Source organism: Choristoneura fumiferana, chromosome 10 (assembly GCF_025370935.1).
Source record: "Choristoneura fumiferana chromosome 10, NRCan_CFum_1, whole genome shotgun sequence".
NCBI lineage: Eukaryota > Metazoa > Arthropoda > Insecta > Lepidoptera > Tortricidae > Choristoneura > Choristoneura fumiferana.
This window is the reverse complement of record NC_133481.1, coordinates 6,303,280-6,330,450: the sequence shown is the minus strand read 5'-3', so window position 1 is coordinate 6,330,450 and position 27,171 is coordinate 6,303,280. Positions and strand designations below refer to the sequence as shown.

At 38.5% G+C, this 27,171-nt stretch overlaps 1 protein-coding gene across 1 annotated transcript; it reads left to right on the top strand.

Moving 5' to 3' along the window:
- Positions 1 to 1,199: 1,199 nt before the first annotated feature.
- LKRSDH (lysine ketoglutarate reductase/saccharopine dehydrogenase) lies at positions 1,200 to 26,812 on the top strand. Its single transcript, XM_074093228.1, has 20 exons — positions 1,200 to 1,369; positions 10,727 to 10,873; positions 11,718 to 11,894; positions 12,459 to 12,611; positions 13,588 to 13,734; positions 13,812 to 13,890; positions 14,273 to 14,400; positions 17,449 to 17,600; positions 18,093 to 18,215; positions 18,451 to 18,622; positions 19,326 to 19,396; positions 19,534 to 19,658; positions 19,989 to 20,223; positions 21,684 to 21,820; positions 22,130 to 22,242; positions 22,478 to 22,646; positions 23,698 to 23,792; positions 24,547 to 24,748; positions 25,156 to 25,332; positions 26,123 to 26,812. Exons 1-20 carry the CDS (start codon positions 1,298 to 1,300, stop codon positions 26,239 to 26,241), a joined length of 2,793 nt encoding a protein of 930 aa, XP_073949329.1. The 5' UTR covers positions 1,200 to 1,297; the 3' UTR covers positions 26,242 to 26,812.
- The last annotated feature ends 359 nt before the right edge of the window (positions 26,813 to 27,171 follow it).

Genomic DNA, 27,171 nt, shown 5'->3' with positions numbered 1-27,171 from the left:
TTCTTCCAAATATTGGCGATACCATAGGCTGCGCTCTTGGCAGCGCCGCCCTCCCCCTACCTCAGCATGTGCCTGAGCCGCGTGTGCATGTGGTGCTGCTGCTTCGCCACGCGCAGCACCATCAGTACGGGCACTGACTCATTTACCAACCTTGGGCTTCATGACAAGAAAATTTGTACGCGCAATGACTCGTTTACCGACCACGGGTTTCATGACAAGCACATTAAGGTCGAGGGTTTTATTTAGGGGGTTGCAACCAAGGTAGCCTGCATGGTATGACACTGTTTACGAGCAAGTGTGATGAAAAAAAAATGAGCATGTGTAACTGTTAGTTAGTATCATCATCATAATCAGCCGTAGTACTTCCATCGTTGGACGTAGATATCCAGCCTCCCCCATAGGTCTCCAGTTGTTGCGATCGAGAGAGAGAGAGAGAGAGAGAGAGACATTGGAATTGGAAGCGGTCTGCATCCACCGTGAACCTGCTGCTTTAACCAAGTCATCCGTCCATCTCGTTGGTTCGTTAGTTAGTTAGTAGGTACTTATATCTGTTACTTTTCACTTTAAAATGGCTGCACGGATTTGTGTGAAATTCGGAATGATAATGGCTTATCTCAGAAATTTAATACATAGTACAGTCGCCATCAGATATATCGGAGCGGCCAAGGTCTCCAAATATTTCTGAGCAAGACTAAACTTCAATAAATCCTGCACACTGCAAATACCATACATATCATATAGTTAACTACTGCAATGCCATAAACATCTAAGCACTGTTTTCGATAATTTCTTTGCATACCTACGCCCAGCCAAAAATATCTGATCACACAAAATGTCATGCGTATATATCGAAGCAACAAGGGCGTTCACAAAGATCTACACCAATTATACTACTTATGACTTGACACTATTGTGTCCTTAATATACGTTGGTATATCTCCTCAAATGAGCAGAATCTTGGGTGTGTCCGACACGCTCTTGATCGTTTTTTTTTTAATTAACACGCGTATCTATCCATCCTAACTATTTCCTATTATTCTATCCTAATATTTTATAAGATGCTGCAATACATTTAGACAATTTCGTGCGACGAATACGTATGGGTCTTGGCCGAGCGGAATCAAACATACGAAGCTATCATTATCGCAGGGTGATAAACGTCATACCGATTTGTTGTTCTCTAAGTAGAGCTTCATTACTTCAAATGAGCAACAAATAGTGTACCAACGCGCCTCGTATGAAGCACATCGGATTTTCTGTGCCCTTATCATTTAATTTCACTGATTAAGTTAATAAGATGTTACATAAATCGGCGACGCTGCGGTCGAAGCGATTAATCCATCAATTGGCTTACTATTCTACGGCAAAAGTAAGTGTTGAAATTCGAATAAGAAAGTTCCGATATTACAAAATGAAAGGAGAGTAAGGCGTAACGTGCTACAAGTTAAGTAGGTAGGTACAAACACCAAGAACTTTTAGGTACCTAGGAGGCGGAATAAGACTAAATATTATCAAAATTGAATATCTAATTAAGTATATAAATATAAGCCACAGAAATTTAGGTAAGATCACATGATAACTTAAGGAATAATTTACCTAATTAAGTGGGTATACTCTCAATTTCTCAAAGTTTTCCAGTTTTTGTATGTACTTACGCAGAAGGTGTGCTAACAAAAAAAATCCTTTTTCTCTATATTATTATCTACGTGAGGACTAAAACTGATTAAAAGAAGAAGGTTCTCACGGTAATTTATTTTATAGCACTTAGTTCTTTATTATAAGCAGTATTTAACTTGATTTAAGCTCGGGAAATAAAACATGGATGGATTATCCATGACAGACCCTCCTTTGGTGTATAGCTATACAGGAGATAGACTGCTCTTATAATTATAGGTACCCGCGATTAATCGATTAATTAATTATGTATGACATCGTGGCTTTCAAGAAAAGAGTTTATACTTAGATGAATGATTGGTTGGCGAGACCAATCATTCATCTAACAGTTTATAGGTACTTTCTTTTAAGGCCAGCAACAGACCATTAGTGACTCTCCTTGCGAGTTGTTGGTATGGGGGTGGTGATTATTTCCCATCAGATGACCCGCTTGCTCATTTGTTTCCCCTGTCATAATCATAATAAAGAAAAAAAACGATATAAATACTTGTATGTTGGTAGAAACAATACACCTACATAAGTACCTATATTATAATAAAAATGTAGGTATTTTTACCTAAAAATGAACTAGGTGTAGGTACGCTTATAATTTTACACATTCGGTTTTAAGATAGCAACAACCACGCTTCCGATTTGTTATTTTTTAGATTAGATCTACATAGTTGTGATAATTATTTACACGTTTATTATTTCATCGAAAGAATTGGCAGCCTCAACAAAGATAACAAAAGATTAACAATTTGAACAGCAAAAATATCCGTGATAATCAGAATATGCAATACTTAGCTGACTCAGTTTCTAAGCCTAATTCTGTTAGTTGATAGTTATACCTAGTGCCATCTACGAAGACGCGTGATTTTGTCATAATTAGCTATTATTGACATTGTAATAAGAAACACGGCACGCGTCATCGTGAATGATTCTACCTATAGAAACTACTCAGTTACAAATCATGTTAGCTCTCGCGTTTTACCACAAGAGCAATGATATGAGGTAAAATGAAATCGCGTTATTTTTCCGTACCTAAGTTCCGTCTACGGTCTACAGTCCGTCTTCAAGAAACTTGGTGATCTCATGACAATTGGTTATATGGATTCTAGCCATTCTAGGGGGCAGTAGGTACTACGTTTTCTTCTAAGTAGATACTTACATATATCACTGGAAATTTTTAAACACTTGCTGTCATTTTTTTTAAAACGAATGTTCGTATCTTCCATGGCTGTAAAAAAAGCAAGAAACATTAGTTCTTTTTTGTATAGCGAGGAGATTCAGCAGCAGTCAACCAATGCTGGTGCCTTAAGATTTGGAGAATTAGCGGCTTATATCTGTCAAGACTCTTATATGGTGAAGACCATCGGTGCCCGCTCGGAACTGATCATTCTGCCCGCATCAGACCGGTACTTTGTTTATCGACTCTACATAGTAAAAAAAAAATCATTTACTGATAGTAAATCATTTAGAATATAAAATTTTCAAGTTTATAGGAGATTGGAGAAAAAAATTGGAATAGAAGTATTGCTAGACCCGAATAATAAATACATAAATCTAAAGATACCAAAGCCATGGCTATACTTACCTACTTTACTTAACGTACTCACTGCCACCAACGCATATATGCGTCCCCCCCCCAGTGCCGCTGTCATAATTATTTATACATTTTGAACGCACATGTGCGTCGGTGGCACCTGTGGTCAGTCAAGTCAAGTCAGGTCCGTGAATGCGTTAAATAACGTTATGTAGGTTCTCAGCTTACCTACAGTACTTAGTAGAATTTAAGTACAATTAACTTTGAGAATGCCAGCTTGCCAGCACACTTTTGCGGTTACATAATTTAGTGTACCTGTGTACCTACATAACCAGAATTTTATGTATAACGTTCATGTTCATCGCAAATGAATGACTATTAAACGACCTAACGCTACCCACATCAGTAAATATACTTGTAGGAAACGGTATTTATTTAGCTAATATTTATTTCAATTACAAACATTGGATTGGATGGATATTATTGCTAATCGCTATCAGTATTTTGTCCGATTGCCAAATTAGGCTACTATAACGTAACGTGGTATTTGGTTGATAGGCAGTTAGTAAAGATCTGCCTTGCTGGAAAAATATATATATATAATCCCAGCCTATATACGTCCCACTGCTGGAAACAGGCCCCTCTCAGAATGAGAGGGCTTGGGCAGTATTTCCCACGCGGGCCCCAGTGCGGATTGGGAACTTACACACACCATTGAATTGCTTCGCAGGTTTGTGCAGGTTTCCTCACGAATGTTTTCCTTCACCGTAAAGCTCGTGGTAAATTTCAAATGTAATTTCGCACATGAATTCCGAAAAACTCAGAGGTGCGAGCCGGGGTTTGAACCCACGATCCTCTGCTTGAGAGGCCATAGGTCAAACCACTCGGCCACCGCGGCTTCATATCGTCATCATCATCGTCGGAAAAATATATAACAAGTATTAATCTTGTTGTCATGGTAAAATGATTAGTGAAATCAAGTTACTGATAAAGTATTATTGATTCTCTCCTTAAACTTGTTGACAACGAATTATCTTTCGGGTGTGTTTGCATATCTTTGTTTTGTGGCCATTTGTTATCCTAGATACGGAATATCTTGGTTTTAATTCTAATGACGGAATTCAAACGTACTTAGAATACTATAGAATCTTAATATCTCCACGATAATGCTCCTTTCCTGTGTTATGGGCCCTCCGGTAGATATGTCGCATGCTAAGTAATAAACGGGCTTAACTTGTAGGTGATTGACGTCGTTTAAGGAAAAGGATAGCTCACACACCCTCTCGCTCTGTTAGAGCGAGAGCGCGGCGAACCGACGTCCGTTTTCTGTCCTCCGGGAACCTCGCACTAGTTGCAAGGCGCAACTAGTATATATATATATATATATATATATATATACAGTGGTGGCCACGTAATTAAGAACGATTTGAAGTTCCAGATTATTTTTAACTAAATCATGTCATGTGTAGTCGTGGGTCCTTCTTAGAAGTAACTAGTTACGTTATGAAATAGCCACATGAATAGAGCAAACGGGATTTAGAATAAAGAATAAATTACTGTCATTTTTACTCAAATTTTGTTTTTATTCTCTTTAGTAACAAATTCAAAATAGTAATGAAGCTGGACAAATAATTAAGAACGATTTATTGAACGGTTTCGAAAGTTTTTTTATTTGAACTTAGATTAACTAAATCACACTAACGTGAAGTTGTACAGAAAAAAAAAGCAATGTTATACATTTTAACTAAAATTAATAGTTAGTAGCATGTCCACGGCTTTTATTACTGCCTTACACCGGCGAGGCACTGAATCTATCAATTTTTGACATTTCGCAAGAGAGATAGAGTTCCATTCTTCATACAGTTCTCTTAAATTGCCACACTGTCTATTTGAAACCTTTTTCTTGACTTTGCACCAAAGATGCTCTATTGCTCTAAGATCGGGGCTGTTGGCTGGCCAATCTAAGACAGAAACTGATTGCGATGTGAGGAATTTCTTAACAGTATGTGCATATGCTTGGGATCATTTTCGTGCTGGAATGTCCAAATATCCGGAAGCACGCCTTCTGCATATGGTAACATTGTTTCTTCCAGTATGTTTTGTATTGAAATTGATCCATGTTTCCTTCTATCAGCCTATCAGGTCCAACACCATGTCCAGAAAAACATCCCCAAATTTTTACATTTCCCCGCCATGCTTTAAAGTTACTTTTGTGTACTTTGGGTCGGATGCTTTATTTGGAGGCCGTTTTACATATCGTTTGCCATCAGAACATACCCTATTTATTTTTGTCTCGTCAGAAAAAAGAACGTTTTTCCACTGTCTGACTGTCCAGTTTTCATATCTTCTTGCAAATGCAAGCCGGGCTTGCCTATGACACCGTTTCAACATAGGCACCTTCCTTGCTATCCTTCCGTGCAACTTTTCTTCCACCATACGCATTCGAATACTGCGTGCCGAGATTGCTGAAGGTTGTTTTCGCCAAAATATTCTTTTCTCAACTCATTAGACCCTTTAAAAGAATTTTGTTTTGCCAAACGAACGATATTTCGATCATCTCGACGAGATGACTTTCTTTGTCTAGGTACACGCGGAACATTTGAAGTAGTTTGATACGTAGCAAAATGCTTTATGGCGTGGAAAACCATAGTTTTTGAACATTGCAGATGATCGGCTATGTGTTGTACGACCAATTCTTGTCGCGAAGTTTTAGTATTACTTTTCTTGTAGATTTATCACAACTTTTATTTTTCCCCGTTGTTTTTATATGAAGCAATCGCCTTTAAGACTTTTTACGGCACTAAATGGCGCCAAAATTATTCAAATAATAACCTAAAACCACAAAGCGGCGGTCCGTTCTCTATTTAAATTTGAATAAAAAATAAACTATTCAGCGTTCTTATTATATGACCAGCCAGTAAGTAGTAATACTAGGTTTAGATGTAATATATAAAGTTTATCTATTTATTTTTTAGCCAATTATATGTATAATGAATTTACCGCTAGTAAGGAAAAGTTTTACGATACCGAGAGAAGTACAAAAATATACATACAGTTAGTAACATTTGTCAGTTTGAAAAAATCTTCTCTATAAAAATCGTTCTTAATTATATGACCACAACTGTATATATAATTATTTTGTAAATACATTTCTTCTTCATCTTCTACACACAATCAATTAGGGTGTTTTCTTCATCACAACCAAGCATCACTAAAAACTAAATTAGTTATTGTACTAAAACGGCTTATACGTATCTGACAGCACTATCGGCTCTCTTTCTTAAACCAGCCTAAATCGGATATTATAAAGAGATAGCACGACTTGGTGGGTTTTACTTTCAGCAATTGATGTAATTTGGATTGCCTCGTTTTATTAAAAATAATCCTTGAATACTTGGTGTTCTATTAAGACATGCCACATGCATCATTAATTATTTTTTCACCTCAGCACCTCAAACAGGCAGGTTTTGCTACGAGAAATTAGTGAGCAAAATCGCATTTTGCTCACTCCGTGAGACAAAGTAACTTTTTAATTCTTTTTTTTAAATGCTGCGTACAGTTTTGGGTCTACTCACTGAATTCCAAATATTTGAACTTTACTTTGATCTATCATTTCACTTCAACACGAAAAAAGCGAGAGATAGGATCACATGTGTTGATTACAATCTTAAATTAAATTTATGGTATTAAAATATATCGATACCTAATAAATTACATGACAACGAAATATTTCCCAAATGTAAACTTTCCCGATCTTTTAATAAAGTGTGCAACCTCGTTGCACAAAAGCCGCTTCTCTTGTTTTTTTCTATGAAAGAATTTCCGTAATCCGTAAACTGTCTCTACAGTTGGAATAAATATTTGTTAAATTGAATGAATTTGTAACAAATCTGTAATAGAAATCTTAATCAAATCATATTCAAGGGTTTAATAACATTTATAATAAATTAAGTATACGTTTATTGTTCAACCTTTTTAATGACCCCAAGATGAGGCTTTTTGCAGTATTAAAAAATAAGTATGACATATTTTACAAGAAGTTGTAAGTTCAAATTACAATATTTACAATGCATGTTATGAGTATGAGATTTGTATTGTACCTACTGGACACTTTTTTATGGTTTTAAATGTGATTATTATATCTGTTTCTTAATAATCGGATTATATTTAAAAAAATGTGTTTGTTTTGTAAATAGGTATGTATATTTCGCTACACTTTGCTACATTTGGTAATAAAGTGATTTATCAATGCAATGTTTTTTTAAACCTTAGCAATATTATTAAACACCTATATAAAAATAAATTGGTTTAAAAGAAAAAAGTGCAAGTAGACATTATAAACAACGTCAGGAATTATAAAAAACATAGTAAACAAAATTAAATCCTACCAAATAATTCAACGGAAACGAGAAGTGCTAATTACTGAAACTTTAAACTCGATTTGCCAAAATTCACGATTTTATTACTAAGCATGCGACGTGTAAGTCAATATGGCAAAGAGGAAGGAGATACAAATCTTTGGTCAATGATCAAAGGGATGAGTAAAATTTCCTCATTCTTTTGTTTCCTACTTTTTATCGCCGTGCTGGGACAGTACCAAAGAGTATCAGGAATAGGACAGTAAGTAGGTACTTACATGTTCACTGTTGACTCAATCTTTTGTTACATTTTTTTCAGTTTGGCAGGAGAAACTAATAAAGTAACTATTTCTCAAATTCTACTCGGAACTATTATTACCTACATTTCGATGATTTGATAAAACGTCAGCTCACCTTTGTTCTCCTCTCTGTGTATTTGTATTTTTATTTTTATGTGCAATAAAGAGTTTACATACATACATACGTTAGTTTAAGCTTTAGGTAAGTAGGTACGTATAGGTGAAAAACTTAGGAAGATGACTTGTTCTATGTAGTAGTGCACGAATTGATATGGGACTTAGCATTTTTTCGGACACGTTACTACTACATACAACCGGTCATTTTCTTCTACATATAGGTATTAAGTAAATTCAACGCTTGCAACTTATCGCATCCTACCTAGATACTGATAATTTTGTCAGTTTACTTTCCTACAAACTTTAACTTGCTGCTGATAGCTGATTAGCTAATTGGGTCGTTGTCACTATCGTAAAAACCGGCCAAGAGCGCCCAAAATAGGGTTCCGTAGCCATTAGGAAAAAATTATGTAACAGATCATTGAATAGAACAGTGTCATACAAACCCCCGCAATGGTTTTAAAAGACCTATCCAACGATACCCCACACTATAGGGTTAGTCGAGAAAAATAAGCACCCCACTTTACGTCAATAGGTACGTACCTACCCTACATTTTTTTTCCTTTTTTTAATTGTATCACTGTCGGCGTGACTGATATGTATATTCATGCCAAATTACAGCTTTCTAGTACTAACGGTCTCTGAGCTTACCCGCGGACAGTCAGACAGACAAACAGACGGACAGACATGCGAAACTATAAGGGTTCCTAGTTGACTACTTAACTCTATAAAATGCTCTGTGCGTGCATATTTATAAGCTGTAGGTAGGCACTTTTACTTCCACTGGCTTTGAAACCACTTTGTACAGTCACTGTATTCATATCTGCCACAGCGGAGAGTGCAAAAATATGTGACACGTCCTACCGGCTCCAGAATAAGTAGTCGTATCAGATATTTGTAATAATATAAATATATTTAACTACATACCTACAAACATCCAAGACTCAACTACAAACATTCATATAATTTATCATACAAAATTAAATATTTGCCCGTCACGGGGATCAAACCCGCAATCGTCAGCTTCGTAGTCAGGGTCACTAACAACTTATCTATCCGGTCGTCAAGCAATTTATGCACGCTTTGCTGCAATGTGTAAGATATTGGTGCTGATAACTGTATACCTACCTATGTATATAGATACTAGCTTTTACCCGCGGCTCCGCCCGCGTGGAATTCGGTTATCGCGCGCTGTTCCCTCGGGAACTGTGCATTTTTCCGGGATAACAGTCAGCAGCCTATGTACATTATGCTGAGAGGGGTCCACTTTATACTATTCGATGTTATTTTTTCCATCTAATGTATTTTTATGTGTATCGAATATGTGTAAATAAATGTCTCTCTCTCTCTCTCTCTCTCTCTCTCTCTCTCTCTCTCTCTCTCTCTATGTCACTCTCGGGCCCATAAACTATCTCTATGCTAAAAATCACATCGATCCGTCGCTCCGTTTCGACGTGAAAGACGGACAAACATACACACACACACACACTTTCGCATTTATAATACTTATGTACTAGCTTTTGCCCGCGGCTTCGCCCGCGTGGCATTCGGTTATCGCGCGCTGTTCCCTCGGGAACTGTGCATTTTTCCGGGATAAAAAGTAGCCTATGTCACTCTCGGGTCCATAAACTATCTCTATGCCAAAAATCACGTCGATCCGTCGCTCTGTTACGGCGTGAAAGATGGACAAACATACACACAAACACACACACTTTCGCATTTATAATATTAGTATGGATTATGTTGTACAGTCGAGGTTTAGGCTTTCTGAGAATTTTACACAAAAGTTCAAAATATGAAGTGACAGCGACGTTAGTAGTGTAGTGTAAACATATAATATATCCTTGACCTCGACTCTACACGTCAAAACCATTATTGTCTGCTTACTGTAACACCATTTCGTAAGTGGAGCAAAGGTTTTGAGGCCAATTTTTGAAGCCACACCTGTGAATAATATGTTCATCATCATCCCAGCCTATATACGTCCCACTGCTGGGCACAGGCCTCCTCTCAGAACAAGAGGGCTTGGGCCATAGTTCCCACGCGGGCCCAGTGCGGATTGGGAACTTCACACGCACCATTGAATTGCTTCGCAGGTTTGTGCAGGTTTCCTCACGATGTTTGCCTTCACCGCAAAGCTCGTGTTGAATTTCAAATGTAATTCCGCACATGAATTTCGAAAAACTCAGAGGTGCGAGCCGGGGTTTGAACCCACGACCCTCTGTTTGAGAGGCGATAGGTCAAACCACTAGGCCACCACGGCTCTTAATATGTTATCCTGTGATATTATCATACCTGTGAAGTGGAAAATTACAGCTGTGTTTAAATCATATCAACAACTCCACAATTTTATTGCGTGCTGTAGTTTTGTAGCAATGTACAGTTTGTTACCACTTTTGAAGGATACTTTCGAGTGGTGTGTCGTAAATGAGACACGAGTGTTATAAGCTTCGGAAAGCCGTGGTTTGACGAAGAGCGTCACGGGTTGGAACCCATTTCTAAGTACCTATTTTAAAATGTTGGTGTGAAACTCCTTTTGAAATTTTTCCCGAGCTTTTCAGTGAAGGAAAACATCGCGGGGCAATTCGCATAAACCGCTGCGAAGGCAATGAGGTGTGCGAAATTTGTCATCCGTACTGAACCCGCGTGGCAACTACAGCTCGAGCCATTCTAAGATGAGTCTTTCGAAGGAAATTCAAAGGGATGTTTAAAAGGATATTAATTGTTTCTATAACTGAACTTTCCATCCCCAGCCGCGACGAGTGATAGCTATCCGACGGGAGGATCAGTCAGTATGGGAGCGCCGGGCGCCGTTCGCGCCGGCCAACGTCAACCGCTTCGTGCGGCAAGGCGTCAAGGTCATCGTGCAGCCGTCCAACCGGAGAGCTTACCCTATGCAGGTATTCTTTCAAGCTTTTCAGAGTAAAATACAGTAGCGTAGCAATGAGGGCTATCGTTTTTTGTCTCACTAGATGGCGCACTGTTGCGTGAGGTTTTTAAGTATGGCTTTCAAAGTCTGTTATTGCGGGCGTGAAAACAAAGTTTAGATTAAAATCATATTTAATACACCTTAAAACCGTACTATTAAAATATCGATCATGCCACAGTGCTGCATAGTCCCCATTTTGTTCGGAAAAAAAGTGAGGGCAAAGGTTTCCGAAAGACAAAACTGTCTCAAAACACAGACATTCATTGCCCCGGAACGCATATTTGCCATAATTAATTTCAGATATTGCAAAATATTCACAAAATTATTCTAATTATAAATTAACCCGCGTAGCTCACCCAAAAACTATGAGATTTGACATTTCGGAGACCTCACGCTACACTAGCGCCTCTAGTGGCGAATTCATACGCGATAGCCCTCATTTCTAATAAGGGCACGCTTTGTCTCAGCGCTATTTGTTACGCGTATTTTAAGAAACGGACCCTACTTTTTTTAAACTAATAATTAGTGTTATCAGTTTAAAAGCAAAGTAGGTTCCGTTTAGTCCAGATACCTGATGGTCATAACTAGTAAAGTTCATAAATGGTGGTATAAGGCATTGAATCCTTGTTGTCCATTACTGGGTACTGTGCTTAACATGTCCATGATTGGTAAGTCAAAGTCAAAGTCAAAATATCTTTATTCAATTTAGGCTATAACAAGCACTTAGTTTATGAATGTCAAAAAAAAACTAAGACGTTACGTATCAGATTGGGTCCTTATTTATGAAGAAATATTTATAATGATTATTGTTCTAGACATACATAAGCGCCGGCGCAGTGATCCAAGAGGACATCAGCGAGGCGGACGTGATATTCGGCGTTAAGCAGACCCCCATAGATCTGCTGATCCCTAACAAGACTTATTGCTTCTTCTCGCACACCATTAAGGCACAGGAGGCTAATATGCCGATGCTGGACGCCATTTTAGCTAAGGTTCGTAAGTTAAGTTTGATAGATAGAAGATTTTGGAAGACAATCTACTACGTTGGTGAAATCGCGGGCGTCAGCATAAATTACATAGCCTATGAAGAACTTTTACCTAGACTATACTATAAATGCCTAGACCTAACTAAACTATAAAGAGAGCCCTGGACTATAAAATCTAACAAAAATGATTATGGTTAGCTACTCTAAAAATTTGAGAATATCATTACATTTACCTGACAGTAAAGTACTTAGTTCAGTAATTCTAGTAGGGTTCGCAAGAGAAATCAGGATAAATAGCCACCAAAGTTGTTTTACTTGAAAGCTAGTATAACCGATATAGTTCTTAGATAATTTTTATTAAAATTGGTTCAGTCTATATTCCATATTTTCTAAGTTGTTTTTTTACTACGTATATTTAAAAGTCATAAACGATTCTCTATCTCAATTGATAGTAGGTAAACACAGGCTAAAGAGGCTAAAGAGGCAAACTCCGTTCGTAAGTATATACGAGTACATGAGACAAAACATAATGGGGTTCTACCCACTATTAAACCAGCAAATTGTTTCCAGAACATACGTCTAATAGACTACGAGAAGCTCATGGACGATGCGGGTAACAGAGTGGTGGCGTTCGGCAAATATGCGGGAGTAGCCGGCATGATCAACATACTGCACGGGCTGGGGCTGCGGCTGCTAGCGCTTGGACACCACACACCTTTCATGGTATGATTCTAATGAGTTACAACCAATTCATTTGCTCACCCGCGATTTTACGATAGCTACGACTTTGCAACAAATGTGTGTTCGTGCACCTTCTACACCTCCACACTATAAGAACACACCAGTCACACAAACCCAACTATCAGTACCACCACAAAACGTTCACACGTTTTGAACTCAACCAAAGTTTATCCTCAAAGCAACGCAACCTTTCACCATCCTACCACCCCAGATGTTAGACTTATATCTAACATTTCCATCTGTATCTGTCACTATTTTGTTTATTGGAAGGTTGCAGATGAGAACTATAATAGTTCCTTGCCTTTCTATGCCGTTTCTCGAGAGTGGGATGCTTAAGACGAACTTGGTTTAGCAAAAATTTATAAATTTTAAACTCTCAGGATTTAAGTTTTGATTGAATTAAAACCTGCGACCTCAAAATACTATTGTTATCTAATCAATTTCTAGTGTTATTTACCTACTAGTGGTAAATAAGTGGGTAGGTACTTTAGTATAAAATAGAGCTCTCAACTCGCTCTTAAGTCAAATGACACTTAGTACTGCTCTATTAGGATTAGTTTCAGACAAGTAAAGCATCTTCGTATATGCGATCTTTGAGACTTCGATCAATGTCAATGATTTCCTTAGCTTAGTCATTTTCAACACGATTCTCGATAGAGTAGAACCATAAACAATATGGACTCTAGGATGCGACATTTTTTGTTGTTGTTGTCCTCTTCTTTTGCTTCCGAACATCATATTAATCATATAAATAATTCGAAAAAATCAATTATAATATTATCTAGTGTCTAGTTCCAGGTAAGTAGTTGTATCATGTCATCTAATAGAGCAGCGCTGCGTGAGGCCGGTCTCTGCTCTATTGAAACCTCTTGAAACAGCACGTCGTGTGGGCGCCCGCGCTGTGTACGGCAGCTTTTTTATCTTAGAATCCCTCTGTACTAAATACTTGTTTTTGCAGCACATAGGACCAGCACACAACTACCGCAACTCTAGCATGGCGCGGCAAGCCATCCGTGACGCAGGCTACGAGGTTGCAATGGGCATGATGCCGAAGTCACTCGGACCTCTTACCTTTGTCTTCACCGGCTCAGGAAACGTTTCGCAGGTAATTTTCTAAGAGTCGTTGAGTGCCAATTGAAACATTGTAAATTGAGTTTGGTACTATTCTTATTTGCTTTTCAGGGAAGTCAAGAAATATTCTCGGAACTGCCTCACGAGTATGTACCACCAGAAATGTTGAGAAAAGTAGCAGAACACGGCAGTAAGTAGAAAATATTTTATTCCTATACTTATTAAATAAATTATTAGAACGCAACTATGATTAAATATGGAGTCAATAGAGTACTATTCCATTATGCGAAGAAATGCCCGCATGTTGGTAAAATAAGGACATTTTATCAGCATGTATATATATATGTCTGAGCCACCTTCCCCAAAGCAAACCCATATTTTTAGGGTTCCGTAGCCGAAAATACGTACACTAAATGAAACATTGTGTCTTTCCACGAAATTATAAACTTTTTGGCGCTCTGTATTTCGTATTTCATAAACATCCTTGAAAACAATTGAAAATCACGAAACTGTCTATTTATCAAAAACAATAATAATAGATACTACTAACATCTGTTTTGTTTCCTGTGTAGGTCCGAACAAGATTTACGGGTGCGAAGTGCGCCGGCGGCACCACTTGGAACGCAAGAACGGCGGTGGCTACGACGCGCAAGAGTATGAGGAGCATCCTGAGCGATACATCTCCACATTTGCTCAAAAGGTACAAAAAGAATACTTAAAACTTTTTCGGGCGCAGAATTTTTCAATGCGTAATACAATGTTTAAAAATTAACCGTCATTGCGTGTTGAGCCACGCGCTATGTAGGGTTCAGGGTATTAATACGAGTATGCGGCAAAGCCTGCTAAGCTGCAATGTGACAGTTTGGTCACCAACTTATATTGTGTACCAAATACATAAGGCTGGAAACAGTGCTCGACCGGCGGTACGTCCTGACCATCAGCGCTGACCGTCGGTTGCGAAAATTCATTCAGTGCTACGCTGACGGCGGACTGCGACGCGTGTGTACAGTTCACAGGTCGGTCGCTCCGTCAGCGAAGCACTGAACGCATCCATACAATGTCATAGCCCGTCGGTCGACCGACGCCGCGCGACCGACGAGCCGGACCGACGGCTCGACCAACCGTACGCGCGCACCAAATCACGCGCGTACCGTCAGCGTAGCTGTGTGCGCATTCATAGACTTTGATATAGGCATAGGGTTTTTAAACAATGAACACTCTTTTTAATTACACGTTTAATGAGATTTAAAGGAATGACTACAGAGAACACAAATCACACAAGAGCTCAACATCTTGCTAAGAGAAAAGAAGGAGACGGAAGGAAGTACCTCTCAGTGTTGTCACCCGCTAGGGCATAAACAATAAAATAGAGGGATTGCCATACAGCAGTAATAAAAAAAAAATAGAAAGTTATATGTTTTCTTCGGATCCTTGCACCCACTGCCCATAATTATTGAAATTCGTCCTTGACGTACCTGACTACATGTAATTAATTGAGTGGCAGAGCGATTTTGAAAAGCTTCTTAGCTTTTCGTACAAAGTTGTTACGTAGATTCCAGAATATTAAACAAAAATGCATCGTTTTCCAATCGCCTCGTAAGTACTCGTACGTATCTGTTATTTTTATGACGCTGAAAATCAAACTGGATTTATCAATTAGTAAAAGCTTGATCATATCTCACGTTGACCTGATTTTGTTCCATTACCATCGTTTGTTTCTCGATTGCTTCGTGGGGTGTTCTTCACTTTCCCTCCAGTTGAGTGTTTGTCCACAAGTTTATGAACTCGACTGTACCATCAGCCAAAGATGTGGTCTACTATCCTAAAGTTGACTATAGTTTTCATGTCATAAAACAATAATGTCGATAATACATGCTGTCAATTTGAAAAAGATGTTGACGTTGTTTAAAAATTAATAGATCACTGCCATGACCATATGCAAAGACGAGGAAACTATCACGTACCAAGGTATTAGAATCTTTTCATGGTCAGTTTTAAGATAATATCCAGTAACAACTGACTCATTTATGGCTCGCAAAACACGACAACAATGTTTCACATTACGGTAGCAGATCGTATCTATATATTATAATATGTATTTCATAGTACGATTCGACTTTTTAGAATATATTTCAGAATTTTATTCCCGGCGTGCTGAAACGACAATCGGACCAATCAAAAGTAATCGTCTGCTGCATGTGAAATTAAATTGACCAATGAGAATGCGTCATTAATGATTTTTATTTCTTAAACGCATAATATGCACAAAAATCTTTAATATTTTATATCTCTCAATGCTAGAAAAGCACGTCGGGTCAGGTCGTGAAAAGCACAACGTTTAGTCTCGGCCAAAAGTGCAATAGATGAACTCGTATATTCGAACTAACTCGTCCATCTATTGCTTACTTTCTATCCTCAACAACAATGTTCTATTGATTACATTAGGTACATTACATAAAATCACGCCCCTTTCCCAACGGGGTAGGCAGAGACTACATCCTTCCACTTGCTACGATTCTGGCATACAAGTCTCGCTTCCTCTACATTCATCAATCTTTTCATGCATGCATGTCGGTTTAGAGTACCTACTCCTGACCCGACCTTTCTTCAGAACGTATGGAATGTCAACAGAACTTTTGAAACTTTACTTATCTCAACCTACTGTTTTCATATGTGCTGGCGATTGAAAACTGATTCTAACCAAAGCAGCAGTTAAAAGCAAGTGCAAATATTATAAATTGGCATTAGCTCGTGTCGTCGTCAACAAAGATTGCATTGCCTCATTACCCTTGCTGCTTATCTAGCGATAACATTGGCAAATAAATGCGTGTAATATAACATTAGCACCGTCTTATCGGTCACAGGAGTCGGTTAATTCAATGGATAGTGTGAAATCATTTCACTTTTGTTATTTAACGTCACCAAAGCCATGCCCACATTTTATCAAAGAAAATTATTGATATCTATAGGTATGTATTGTTGTAGGTAATATACATACATCAACATTGGAAAAAATATATTATTATTTAACTGTCCGTAACACTTGTTAATTTCATTAAACACCTTTACATTCGCTTGGTAAACATTTAATTCATGGCAATGCGTAACAAATGCTAATAAAATTCTGCGACAAAGTTTATACAGAAAAAAATCTTACATTCATTAATTGTAAATGGTTGATGTGATAGTGTATTGTTTTTCTCAAATTGCGTAGTAATTATCTTTATTAAATGCGCAGCATGAAGTGGCTTTTTAGTGACACAAAGTAAGCCGTAAAGCCTATTTTGTTTTTTGTTTGTGTAATGTGATAGTAATTGATTAATATAATAAAGATAAATTGAATATAATATGGATATAACAAAGTACTATGATAATATAATAACTAAAAAAAGATCGCTTTTGGAAAATTACGGCTAAACGTTTTTTAAGTAAGTAACTATTTTGCATTATAACATGTCGCAAAATTCCACTAGCAAGAATTATTTTTGATTGCTTTCCATCAAGGAACCCAAAAAGTAATAAGGCATAAAAATAAGCTGTGTAGAGCTAATAAAGCTAAAAATTAAAAATTAAAATAATGTCAACACCTTTCCCATTCTGGATGTACAATATTTAACACTAGCTTAACTCATAAAACGGTTATGATCTAAATAATACATTAATTTTACTACATTAACCTACCACAATAAATACGTTATAGCTACTTAGGTACGTCGAAATTAATAACAAAACAATATTTTGATTACAGATTGCGCCTTACACGTCAGTACTGGTTAATTGCATCTACTGGGCAGTGGACAGTCCCAAGCTGCTGACCATTCCTGACGCCAAGCATCTTCTTCTGCCTTCACACGCTCCCTGGCTGCCGAAGAGCATCGGCGCGCCAGCGCTACCCCACCGGTCAGTAACATGTAGTGTAGACAGGTGTCACCCGTCAGTGCTGATGACCTTAATCTACCGGGCAGTAGCTAGCTACCCAAACTGCTGACCATTTCTGATGCATCTTCTGCTGCCTTGGCTGCCAAAGAGCATCAGCGCAGCCACTCTATCCCACCGATCAGTACGTGTAATGCACACAGTGGTGATGAAACTGATGAACTACATCTACTTAGTAGTGGAAAGCTCAAAATTGCGGAACATTCCTAATGCCAAACTCATGATGCTGCTTTTACACACCCTGGCTGCCAAGCATGTCGTCAGCAAATACAATGTTGATGTTCTAACGTATAACAACATTGGAAGCAAGTTTCTATACCAACATGATATGCACAAGTCAACGTTCGAGTTTTAAATCCTCAATTGATCACAAAGAGTTGATTATGAATGTATTTTGTGAAATTCGCGAAATGTATTAATATTTCATAAGAAATATATCTAATATAAATTTTACAGAATGTTAGCCATCTGCGACATCTCAGCGGACCCCGGAGGCTCTATCGAGTTCATGAACGAATGTACCACTATCGACACGCCGTTCTGCCTCTACGATGCAGACCGAAACAAAGATACAAAGAGGTTAGTGTAAAAATTTAATGCCGAAAAGATCCCTCGCTGAATGATGATAAATTGAAGTACTTAAATATTGGACGTATTTTTATCACACTTAACTTTTTACGCATTATAATGACAATTTAACTCCGGGCAAGTAGAATTTGGATCACTGCAATGATGACATGAGTGGAATCCAAATTTTGCTTTCCAAATTGCTCCAACCCTTTGGATGAAGTCTTATAGAGGGCCTTTTTGTCAGCTTTAAAGGGCCTGGTGTACTTGTGTGCTCCATCGACAACATGCCAACGCAGCTTCCTCGAGAATCCACGGATTTCTTCGGAGACCTTCTTTTCCCGTACGCCGAAGACATCATGAAGTCTGACGCGTCACGCCCGTTGGAGGAGCATAACTTCTCGCCTGTTGTACAAGGGGTGAGGAAAATACTAAATCGTACTAGTATATAGCGGCTAGCGACTCTCGTATTTCATCTAGCTATAAAGCTTTTTCATATAGCTTTGAAATAAAATGGTCCTTTTAATCTCACACAGTCCAGAGCAGTGAATTCATTGATCCATTTTCGCGACATTTTAACGTAGGTACACACGTTAACGCGTTCACGTCCCCATACAAAATAATTTGGCAAAGTCGTACGTCCAAGTGTGATTCCATTTTGGGGACAGTTTGAAATTTTGAACTCAAAATTTACTTAGAACTGGTCCAGACGGAGCGTTTTGCGCGCGAGGAGACTCCCGCGTAGACACTCGCGCGTTCCCGAGGTAGGTACTTACCTACTAGAGCTACATAACATACACCCCGTCCAGATGCTCTCGCGCGCTTCCATCGCGACAGACATCTTGACAGTGTGAATCCCAAATCAAAACAGCAAATAGGTAGTACGTTCCAATGATATAAAATTTCTCGAGTTGGTATAATACCTATGTATAGGATAATAGGTAGGTAATTAATGACTTTTCGATACCGATGTTTAAGTAACTTATAACATGTTCAATGATTAGATTACAATTACGAATATTTACTTGTAAGTATTTACAGTTTGCTTTCAATTCTGATTTATCACTACTTGCTGTCTTCTGTTGTGTATTAATAAATATAAATAACATGGACGTTTCACAGGCTATCATAACGAGCAACGGAAAACTGACACCGCCTTTCGAATATATCAACGAATTGAGATTATCGAACAAGTAAGTTTTCTTTGATACCTACTTTGTAAGTACCTACCTATAAATAAATAAAACATCCGGTATCTTATACAATTCTTATATAATAGACTTAATATTTTTCCGAAAAAAGGTTTTCATAGATGTCTCTACGCTTTCAGTCGTTCTCGTCACAAGGTGGAAGGCAACGACCAGGAGAAGTCGATAGTTATCCTGGGCAGCGGTCTCGTCTCCGCACCAGTGGTCGAATACCTTGCCCGGGACAAGAACGTGTCAGTTACTGTCGGTAAGTACCTACTCGATACGATATGCAGTATTAACTTTATCTTGTTGGCCGCCAATGGCACGATGAATAAAACGAAAAATAAGTAGGTATTGTATTCCGGAATAATTGGATAAAACCTTGTAGGTATTTAGCAGTTGGCTATTTTCTAATTTGAGACCATTTCGTGACGTGGGCATTTTTTCCATACATGTGTCATGATTAAATGTTTTCTTTCTTCCTTTCTTTCTTTCTCTATCTCTCTCTTTGCTTCTTTATTTCTTTCTTTCATTATTTCTTTTATTCTCTTTATACCTATGTATCTATTATTGGATTCGAAACATTTTTTTCCAGCATCCCAAGTGAAGGAAGAAGCGGACGCTCTAGCGGAGCGCTACGGCGTGCGGGCCGAATACCTGGAGGCCAGCGACGAGTCGGCGCTGCGCGGGCTGGCGGCGCGCGCGCGCCTCGTGGTGTCCCTGCTGCCGTACGAGCTGCACGGCGCCGCCGCGCGCGCCGCCATCGCCGCCGGCGCGCACCTCGTCACCGCCTCCTACGTGCGCCCTGAAGTACAGGAGCTGCATGCGCAGTGAGTAACATAGTATTTTCTGAGAAAAGTTCGTATTTTTCATGCTACTTCCGTCAGCTTCTGTGCCCATCAAGACAGCGTAGGGGAAGGCATCGAGAGATTAATAATCGATATAGAATGGTTAACACTTTAGATGTGATTTCTGTAGTTTCTCAGTGTATTGGTCAAGACTGTAATGCTGTGAAATATACTTTCAATAAATAAATATCTAAACACCTAATAAACGATCGTGAGTTAGGCAACAGTCCCACCGAATCCGCGTTATCGTCATGCCGGTCGGCCTGGTCGGTAAGTATGTGAAGGTGTAATCAGAAGCGGTAGGTCTGTGACCGACCATACAATCATACATTCTTAAGTCATGAATTGTTGTTTTGTTAAAATAGGTTTGTTACACTGTTATTCAATACATTATTATTCAATTTCTTATGCTTATTATCCTCTCAAAAAAAGTTTTTTTTTTAATGTTTGTTACCTCAGAACTCCGTCATTTATGAACCGATTTGAATTTTTTTTTTAGTTTGTCTAGGAATGCTTTCAATTAGGTCCCATAAGCAGCAAATTAGGATCTGATGATCGGATCTTAAGGAAATCGAGGGAACTCTTCAAATATTGTAGGGACACCTATGGTAATTTGGATATATTTAGCAGTAACTCGTGCATTTGCTATTGAAAATCATCATTTGGTGAAGTGAAACTGATGATGAAGACCACAGTTGACCATCGGAGTTACTACTCAATAACAAGTATTTCACGGGTTGAATTTTAATTACGTTGACACAGTTGCTAAGCAATTTATGCTCCTCGTAATGCATATGGTAAAACGGGTGGTGATCCGAAGCACCAGGACTCCTCAATAATGAACGTCTCCCCATCGGAAAAAGCAATCGTTCGTCCAAAAAGCGTGAAAAAAATATTTTATAACAAAAAATTTGAACTGACTACAAAAAAACCATGAAAATATATTTTTTTTTATTCGACTGGATGGCAAACGAGCAAGTGAGTCTCCTGATGGTAAGAGATCACCACCGCCCATAAACATCTGCAACACCAGAGGTATTGCAGGCGCGTTGCCAACCTAGAGGCCTAAGATGGGATACCTCACGTGCCAGGAATTTCACCGGCTGTCTTACTCTCCACGCCGAAACACAACAGTGCAAGCACTGCTGCTTCACGGCAGGATTAGCGAGCAAGATGGTGGTAGCAATCCGGGCGGACCCGTTTTTGTAGTCGGTAATTTTTTTTGTAATAAATAATTAAATTAAATATAAAATAAATACACCTACATCACACAACACGCATATACACTACGTCTTTGGATGCGATAATAAATAATAATAATAATCGTGTCTGAAACGCTTACGTTACGTAAATTATACAAGTTTATGTCAAGGTGCGACCTTAGTTATTTGAAAATTATATCATCAACATAAACAGCGTACAATGTTGTATATTGTCCGCAGGGCAAAGGAAGCGGGCGTTACTCTCCTGAATGAAGTAGGTTTGGATCCCGGCATCGACCACCTCCTGGCTTTGGAGTGCATCCATGATGTGCAGAACCATGGCGGCCGCATTGACTCTTTCGTGTCCTACTGCGGAGGTCAGTCCATCCAAGTTATAGCAAGGTTTTTATCTTTACGCTACTATGATAACTTATGCACGGCTGGCGGCATGGCGAGCGTTTTCTCTGGTCATCACCATTACGCGGCCAAGACGCTCGCTGAACAGTGTGTACCTGGCAGCACACGCAATGAACAGAGAAAACGTTCACCACGCCGCTGCCGCTGTTCGTGCGTTGTACTGACTGGACAGAAGGAGTTTTGGAAAAAGAAAAGTTTATCGAGTAGGCTTCGCTTTTAACCGGTTTTTTTTTTGTTATATAACTTCTACACCTTTATCTATTGAACAGGTTTGCCTGCACCGGAATTCAGTGACAACGCTTTGAGATACAAATTCTCATGGAACCCTCGCGGTGTGCTTTTGAACACTATTTCTGCAGCCAAATACCTGAGCAGAGGACAGGTACGTATAAGTATTCGATGTGTTGTGAACTAGTAGATATTGTTCATGTCAGTATAATGTCTGATGTGGTTGCAATGTTATCATACTTTTATCATGTATACGTCAAAATCTATCTAGCCGTTTAGGCTACAGAGGGCGCCAAAGAAATAGTCAAAAATACATAGAGGTACCTACTCTTATGCTTGAAAAACAGACGGGTAAAAATGGACTCCTTAATTCAATCCGTTTCTCTTAGGTGGTGGAAGTGCTGAGCGGCGGTGAGCTGATGTCCGTGGCTCGTGACTTGGACTTCCTACCAGGGTTCGCTTTCGAAGGCTTCCCTAACAGAGACAGCACCCACTACGCTAAACTTTATGGCATCGAAGACGCACACACCATATTCCGGGGCACTATCCGGTACAGAGGTTAGAAAAATGTTCAATCATCATTTGGTGAATTGGAACTGATGATGAAGACTACAGTTGTCCATCGGAGTTACAATTCAATAACAAACTAAGTATTTCACGGGTTCAATTTCAATTGCTTTAGCACAGTTGCTAAGCAATTTATGCTCCTCGCTATACATATGGTAAAATAGAACGGGTGGTGAAGCACCAGGACTCCTCAATAATGAACGTCTCTGCATCGGAAAAAGCAATCTTTCGTAAAAGTTGATGAACAGTGACATTAAACTATTGTATCTTTGATTATTTACACTAAAAAGCGTGAAAAAAATATTGAACCGACTACAAAAAACATGAAAATAATTTTCTACCAGTCTGAAGTCGGTGACTAAGCACGAGCCAGCAGGAGCGGACCTATATAGTCGTTTACCCCACCTACGCACTATATATTGGGCTTCAATAACTCCTAGGCTGCTGGCTCGTGCTGAGGCACCGACTTCAAACTGGTAGAAAATTATTTTCATATTTTTTTTGTAGTTGGTTAATATTTTTGTTTATTTTTTTTTAAAACTACCTATCTATTTTTTACTACAATATTTCACAAAGTATGCAGTACGAATGTTTGTGTGAAAAATGTAGGAAAAATGTAACAATAAGTTTCCAATGACAACTGCATAAAAACGTTAGGAGAGAAGTGACGTGTCTTTGTTAATGTAATGTAGAAAAATATAACTTTTATATGTAAAGATTTTAAGTTTTGGTGGGATTCGTGCTGTCATCGTTCATCCACCGTCGTTTTCGTTTTTTTGTACCGTACAACGGAAAAAAGTAGTAGACACCGGCAAAATTGTCCACCAATGGACAGAGCCATATTTAGAAAAAAAACAACAAGTTTTGGTGGCATCATTTAGTTTTGCCACCAAAACCACCAAAACTTGAAATTTACAACAAGTTAAACGAAACGTTGGTTTTTCTCTCCTTGCTCATTAGCAAAGCTCTGGACTTTTGTTCTTATCCATGCTCTGCAAGGGTTTTTATATGAATGTTTGATATCCCTTTTATCATTTGGCAGGCTTCGCTGAAACAATGAAGGCTATGCAGCTGTTCGGTTTGGTTGATCCTAACCCTCACCCGTCACTACACCCCGATGGACCTGAAATTACTTGGGTAAGGTCTTATTTTGATCCACTGATATTTGCTGGTGACTAATTTCTTCTTATATTAGAAAGTCGAAAGGGAAATTTGCCAAATTTAATATTCATTGTGCTTAATTTTTCGGGCTCCATAGTCTTCAATACATCAAAAGTCTTGGAATAAGTACTTATTATCTTTAGACAAATTTCATGTTTTGACTCAGTTGTAATATGCCTTTATTGAAACATTCAAAACTGTCTAGGGATAAAAAAATATCCCTAGGTATTTGTGATGAGTGTAGTATAAAAATAGTAGATTGTACAACAAGAGCATAAAACGAGCCATTTTACCCAAGACGTTCATATAGCCATGGATAGACACGTCGAGGGGAAAATGGATTTAATGCTCGAGTTTTATACTCTGCTTTTCACTTCGATGGCGAGGAAATGAAATAGCAACAGTGAAAACAATTGTTCACTCATTACGTAAATTTTATTTTTCATGCATTACTATACATTATATTTTTTTTAGTTTTAGTGATTTATTTTGATTGATTTGATTGATTTTTAGTTTTATATAAATAAAAAATGTATTAAAAATACATAAAGAAACTTCTTTGTTGGCTGTTGTTGACACCTTATTACATTGGTCTTAGACGAAGATTTTATTTTATGTACTATGCACTTTTTAAGTAAAAAGTTGGTTGGGTTGGGTTGGTTTATAAAGTTGGTGTTTATGCTGCAGCATTACGAGCATGAGAAGTAAAAAAGTAATTTCGTTGATTCAGCGTCAATTTGCCTGCGAGTTACTCGGACTGACGGACTCGTCGATATTCTATGAGAACCTGAAAGGACGCTTAGCGGAGCGGATCGGAGCCATGGGCGCGCAGAGCGTCGAGTCCCTGGGTCTTCTGGAGGACAGTGCGATCGTGAAACGCAATACGCCGCTCGACACAATCAGTCTTTACCTCACCAAGAAACTGCAACTCGGTAACATTCAGCATTCACTTGTATAGTATCACTATATGATAGCGTCCAAAAAGTCGTTATTCCCTTATAGAATTCCCTTGATATCCTCTTCATACATTGAATAGCTTTAGAGACTTATTTTGTACAAATTATGAAATTATGCATACCTAAATCAAGTTCTTTCCCTCCATCACAACCCGCCGTTCTCCGTTTCACTTTTACGGGGACACACAAAATCGTGTACTTTGTATTTTCATTTTTGTGTTTTCCTTTTTTATTCTTATTTTTAAATTTTGTTGTATTTGTGTGTCTTTGTGAATGTGGAGAATTGTCTTTTTTTTTTCTTTCTTTCTTTCTTTCTTTCCATCACGTACGGTTAAGCAGAATATGAATATTTCTACTTACTTAGAATAATAATTATATTTCAGAAAAAGACGAAACCGACTTCGTCGTGCTCCGCCACGAAGTAGGAGTGACGTGGAGCGATGGGCGAAAGGAGCGCCGCGAAGTGACGATGACAGTGCGCGGCGAGCCCGGCGCACACACCGCTATGGCGAGGACGGTCGGGCTGCCCACGGCCATCGCCGCCAAGATGCTGCTGGACGGTGAGTCCTCGCGTTGAAGTTTACTACAGCAAGTACTGCAACAGATACAGCAACAGTTAACGCAAGGTGAGGTGCGAGGTGAGCCCGGTCATGGCGCGGACGTCGGGCTGCCCACTGCCCACTGCGTACACAAGATGCTGCTGGACTGGACGGTGGGTCATTGCTCGTGTTATAGGACCCACAATACGCTACGAAAACTCCTACGATCAGACTGCACCATTCACGCACACACACACACACACACACACACACACACACACACAGTTTATCGTCGCGATCTTCATTTTATTTCAGCGGTGGGGTTAATTCATCCATTCCGAGTTATCTATTCGAATTTTGATACCGATCCGTTCGATGGTACAGTTTTATAAAATCGTACAACAAAACTGTAGTTTTCTCACACCCACTATCTACAAGAATCCAACGATGCTTGAATTGAGCACACTTATCTCAACTTGCCAAGTTTAGGGTTAGCACTTAAGTATCTCTGCAAACTCATAATAAAATGAGTTATTTAGTAATGTGGGACCTTCAAACTACTGACTAAATTACCTATAAAAATGCGATAGGTATCCTACAAGGAAAATAAATTAAGAGAAGGAAGACGGAAAAGTTTTACAATAAAGAGTAGAAATCAAAGGAGGGGCCATTTTCTTCATAGCTCTGATACTTTTGACGTTTAATTCAACATGGTAACAGTTTTGTACTTATGTAAGATTTATCCGTATTTAGAAGTAATTCGATCTTTTGCATCATTATTCAGTAAACTACTTTTCTTTGCTCATTGCAGGTGAAATTCAGGAGCGCGGTGTGGTCCTGCCGTTCTCTCCAGTCGTTTATAAGTCCCTGCTCTCGCGCTTGCGCTCTGATGGTATCACAGCGAAGGAAGTTATCAGGCCTCTCAACTAAACCCTTAGGATATCTATATTGAGTTTATTATTTTTAAATAGCAAACTTTTAATGCGATTTCACCAATGAATGTCACTATTTCTCCAAAACATTACACATCTCTACACATGAATTCATGTTCCATGTAAGCGCGACCGCAATATTTTTTGCACTTACAGACAACAGAAATTCGAGTCTGTCATTGGTCATTTGTACGAAATAAATTTATTTTTTCCAGGAGAAAACACGTTACGTTTATGAAATTGGATATTTTAAAATTAATATATTAACTTATTTATTCCTTTGGTTAGTAAAAAAAATTGAATGTTTTGTATATTTGATAGGTAGATTTTTTAAATATATTAATTTAAGCTTTAAAAGCACAAAGATTTCCTAATTCTTCATGGCATGAAGATTAATTTCATAATATTCCACACAAACTTACAATAGAGATTGATCTCGATGTCAGTGAGAATTGTCAGCGACTTAAAAATCTAGCTGCAGAATCGTTCGTAGACCTGCTACGGTGCTACGGACACACCGTAGGACCGTAGCTCGGTGCTACGGGCTTAGTGTGAAACATTTTATGTGTGATTTTGTATTTTTCTAATCTGTCGATCCTTCTCATTTAGAAGAGATCCTCTTTCTCCTTCTATTAGGACAATACAATACTTCAGAGCGAGAAGTAGTTATTTAATATCTCGCGTTAAATTATGAATGCGTCCTTCTCTATCAGAACTTTGGCGAACGAGAGAATGAGATTATAAACAAACATTAGTTGAATTCTGACCCACCGTGTGATTTTTTGACAATACGGTATTTGACAACTCCTGAATTTGCCATATCTTATTATTATTACGAAAATATAGATATACAGACAGTGTTTAGCGAAGAGAAAACTTAAATCGGTTGAAAATTGGATTTATACTGAATTCTTGAAAAATCTATATA

Bases quoted from the DNA above. Each gene is read 5' to 3' on its own strand.
- LKRSDH (XM_074093228.1), top strand. From the start codon at position 1,298: ATGTTACATAAATCGGCGACGCTGCGGTCGAAGCGATTAATCCATCAA. The intron at 1,370-10,726 runs GTAAGTGTTGAA...TTCCATCCCCAG, and splicing joins CTTACTATTCTACGGCAAAA to CCGCGACGAGTGATAGCTAT. The intron at 13,891-14,272 runs GTAAGTAGAAAA...TTTCCTGTGTAG, and splicing joins AAAAGTAGCAGAACACGGCA to GTCCGAACAAGATTTACGGG.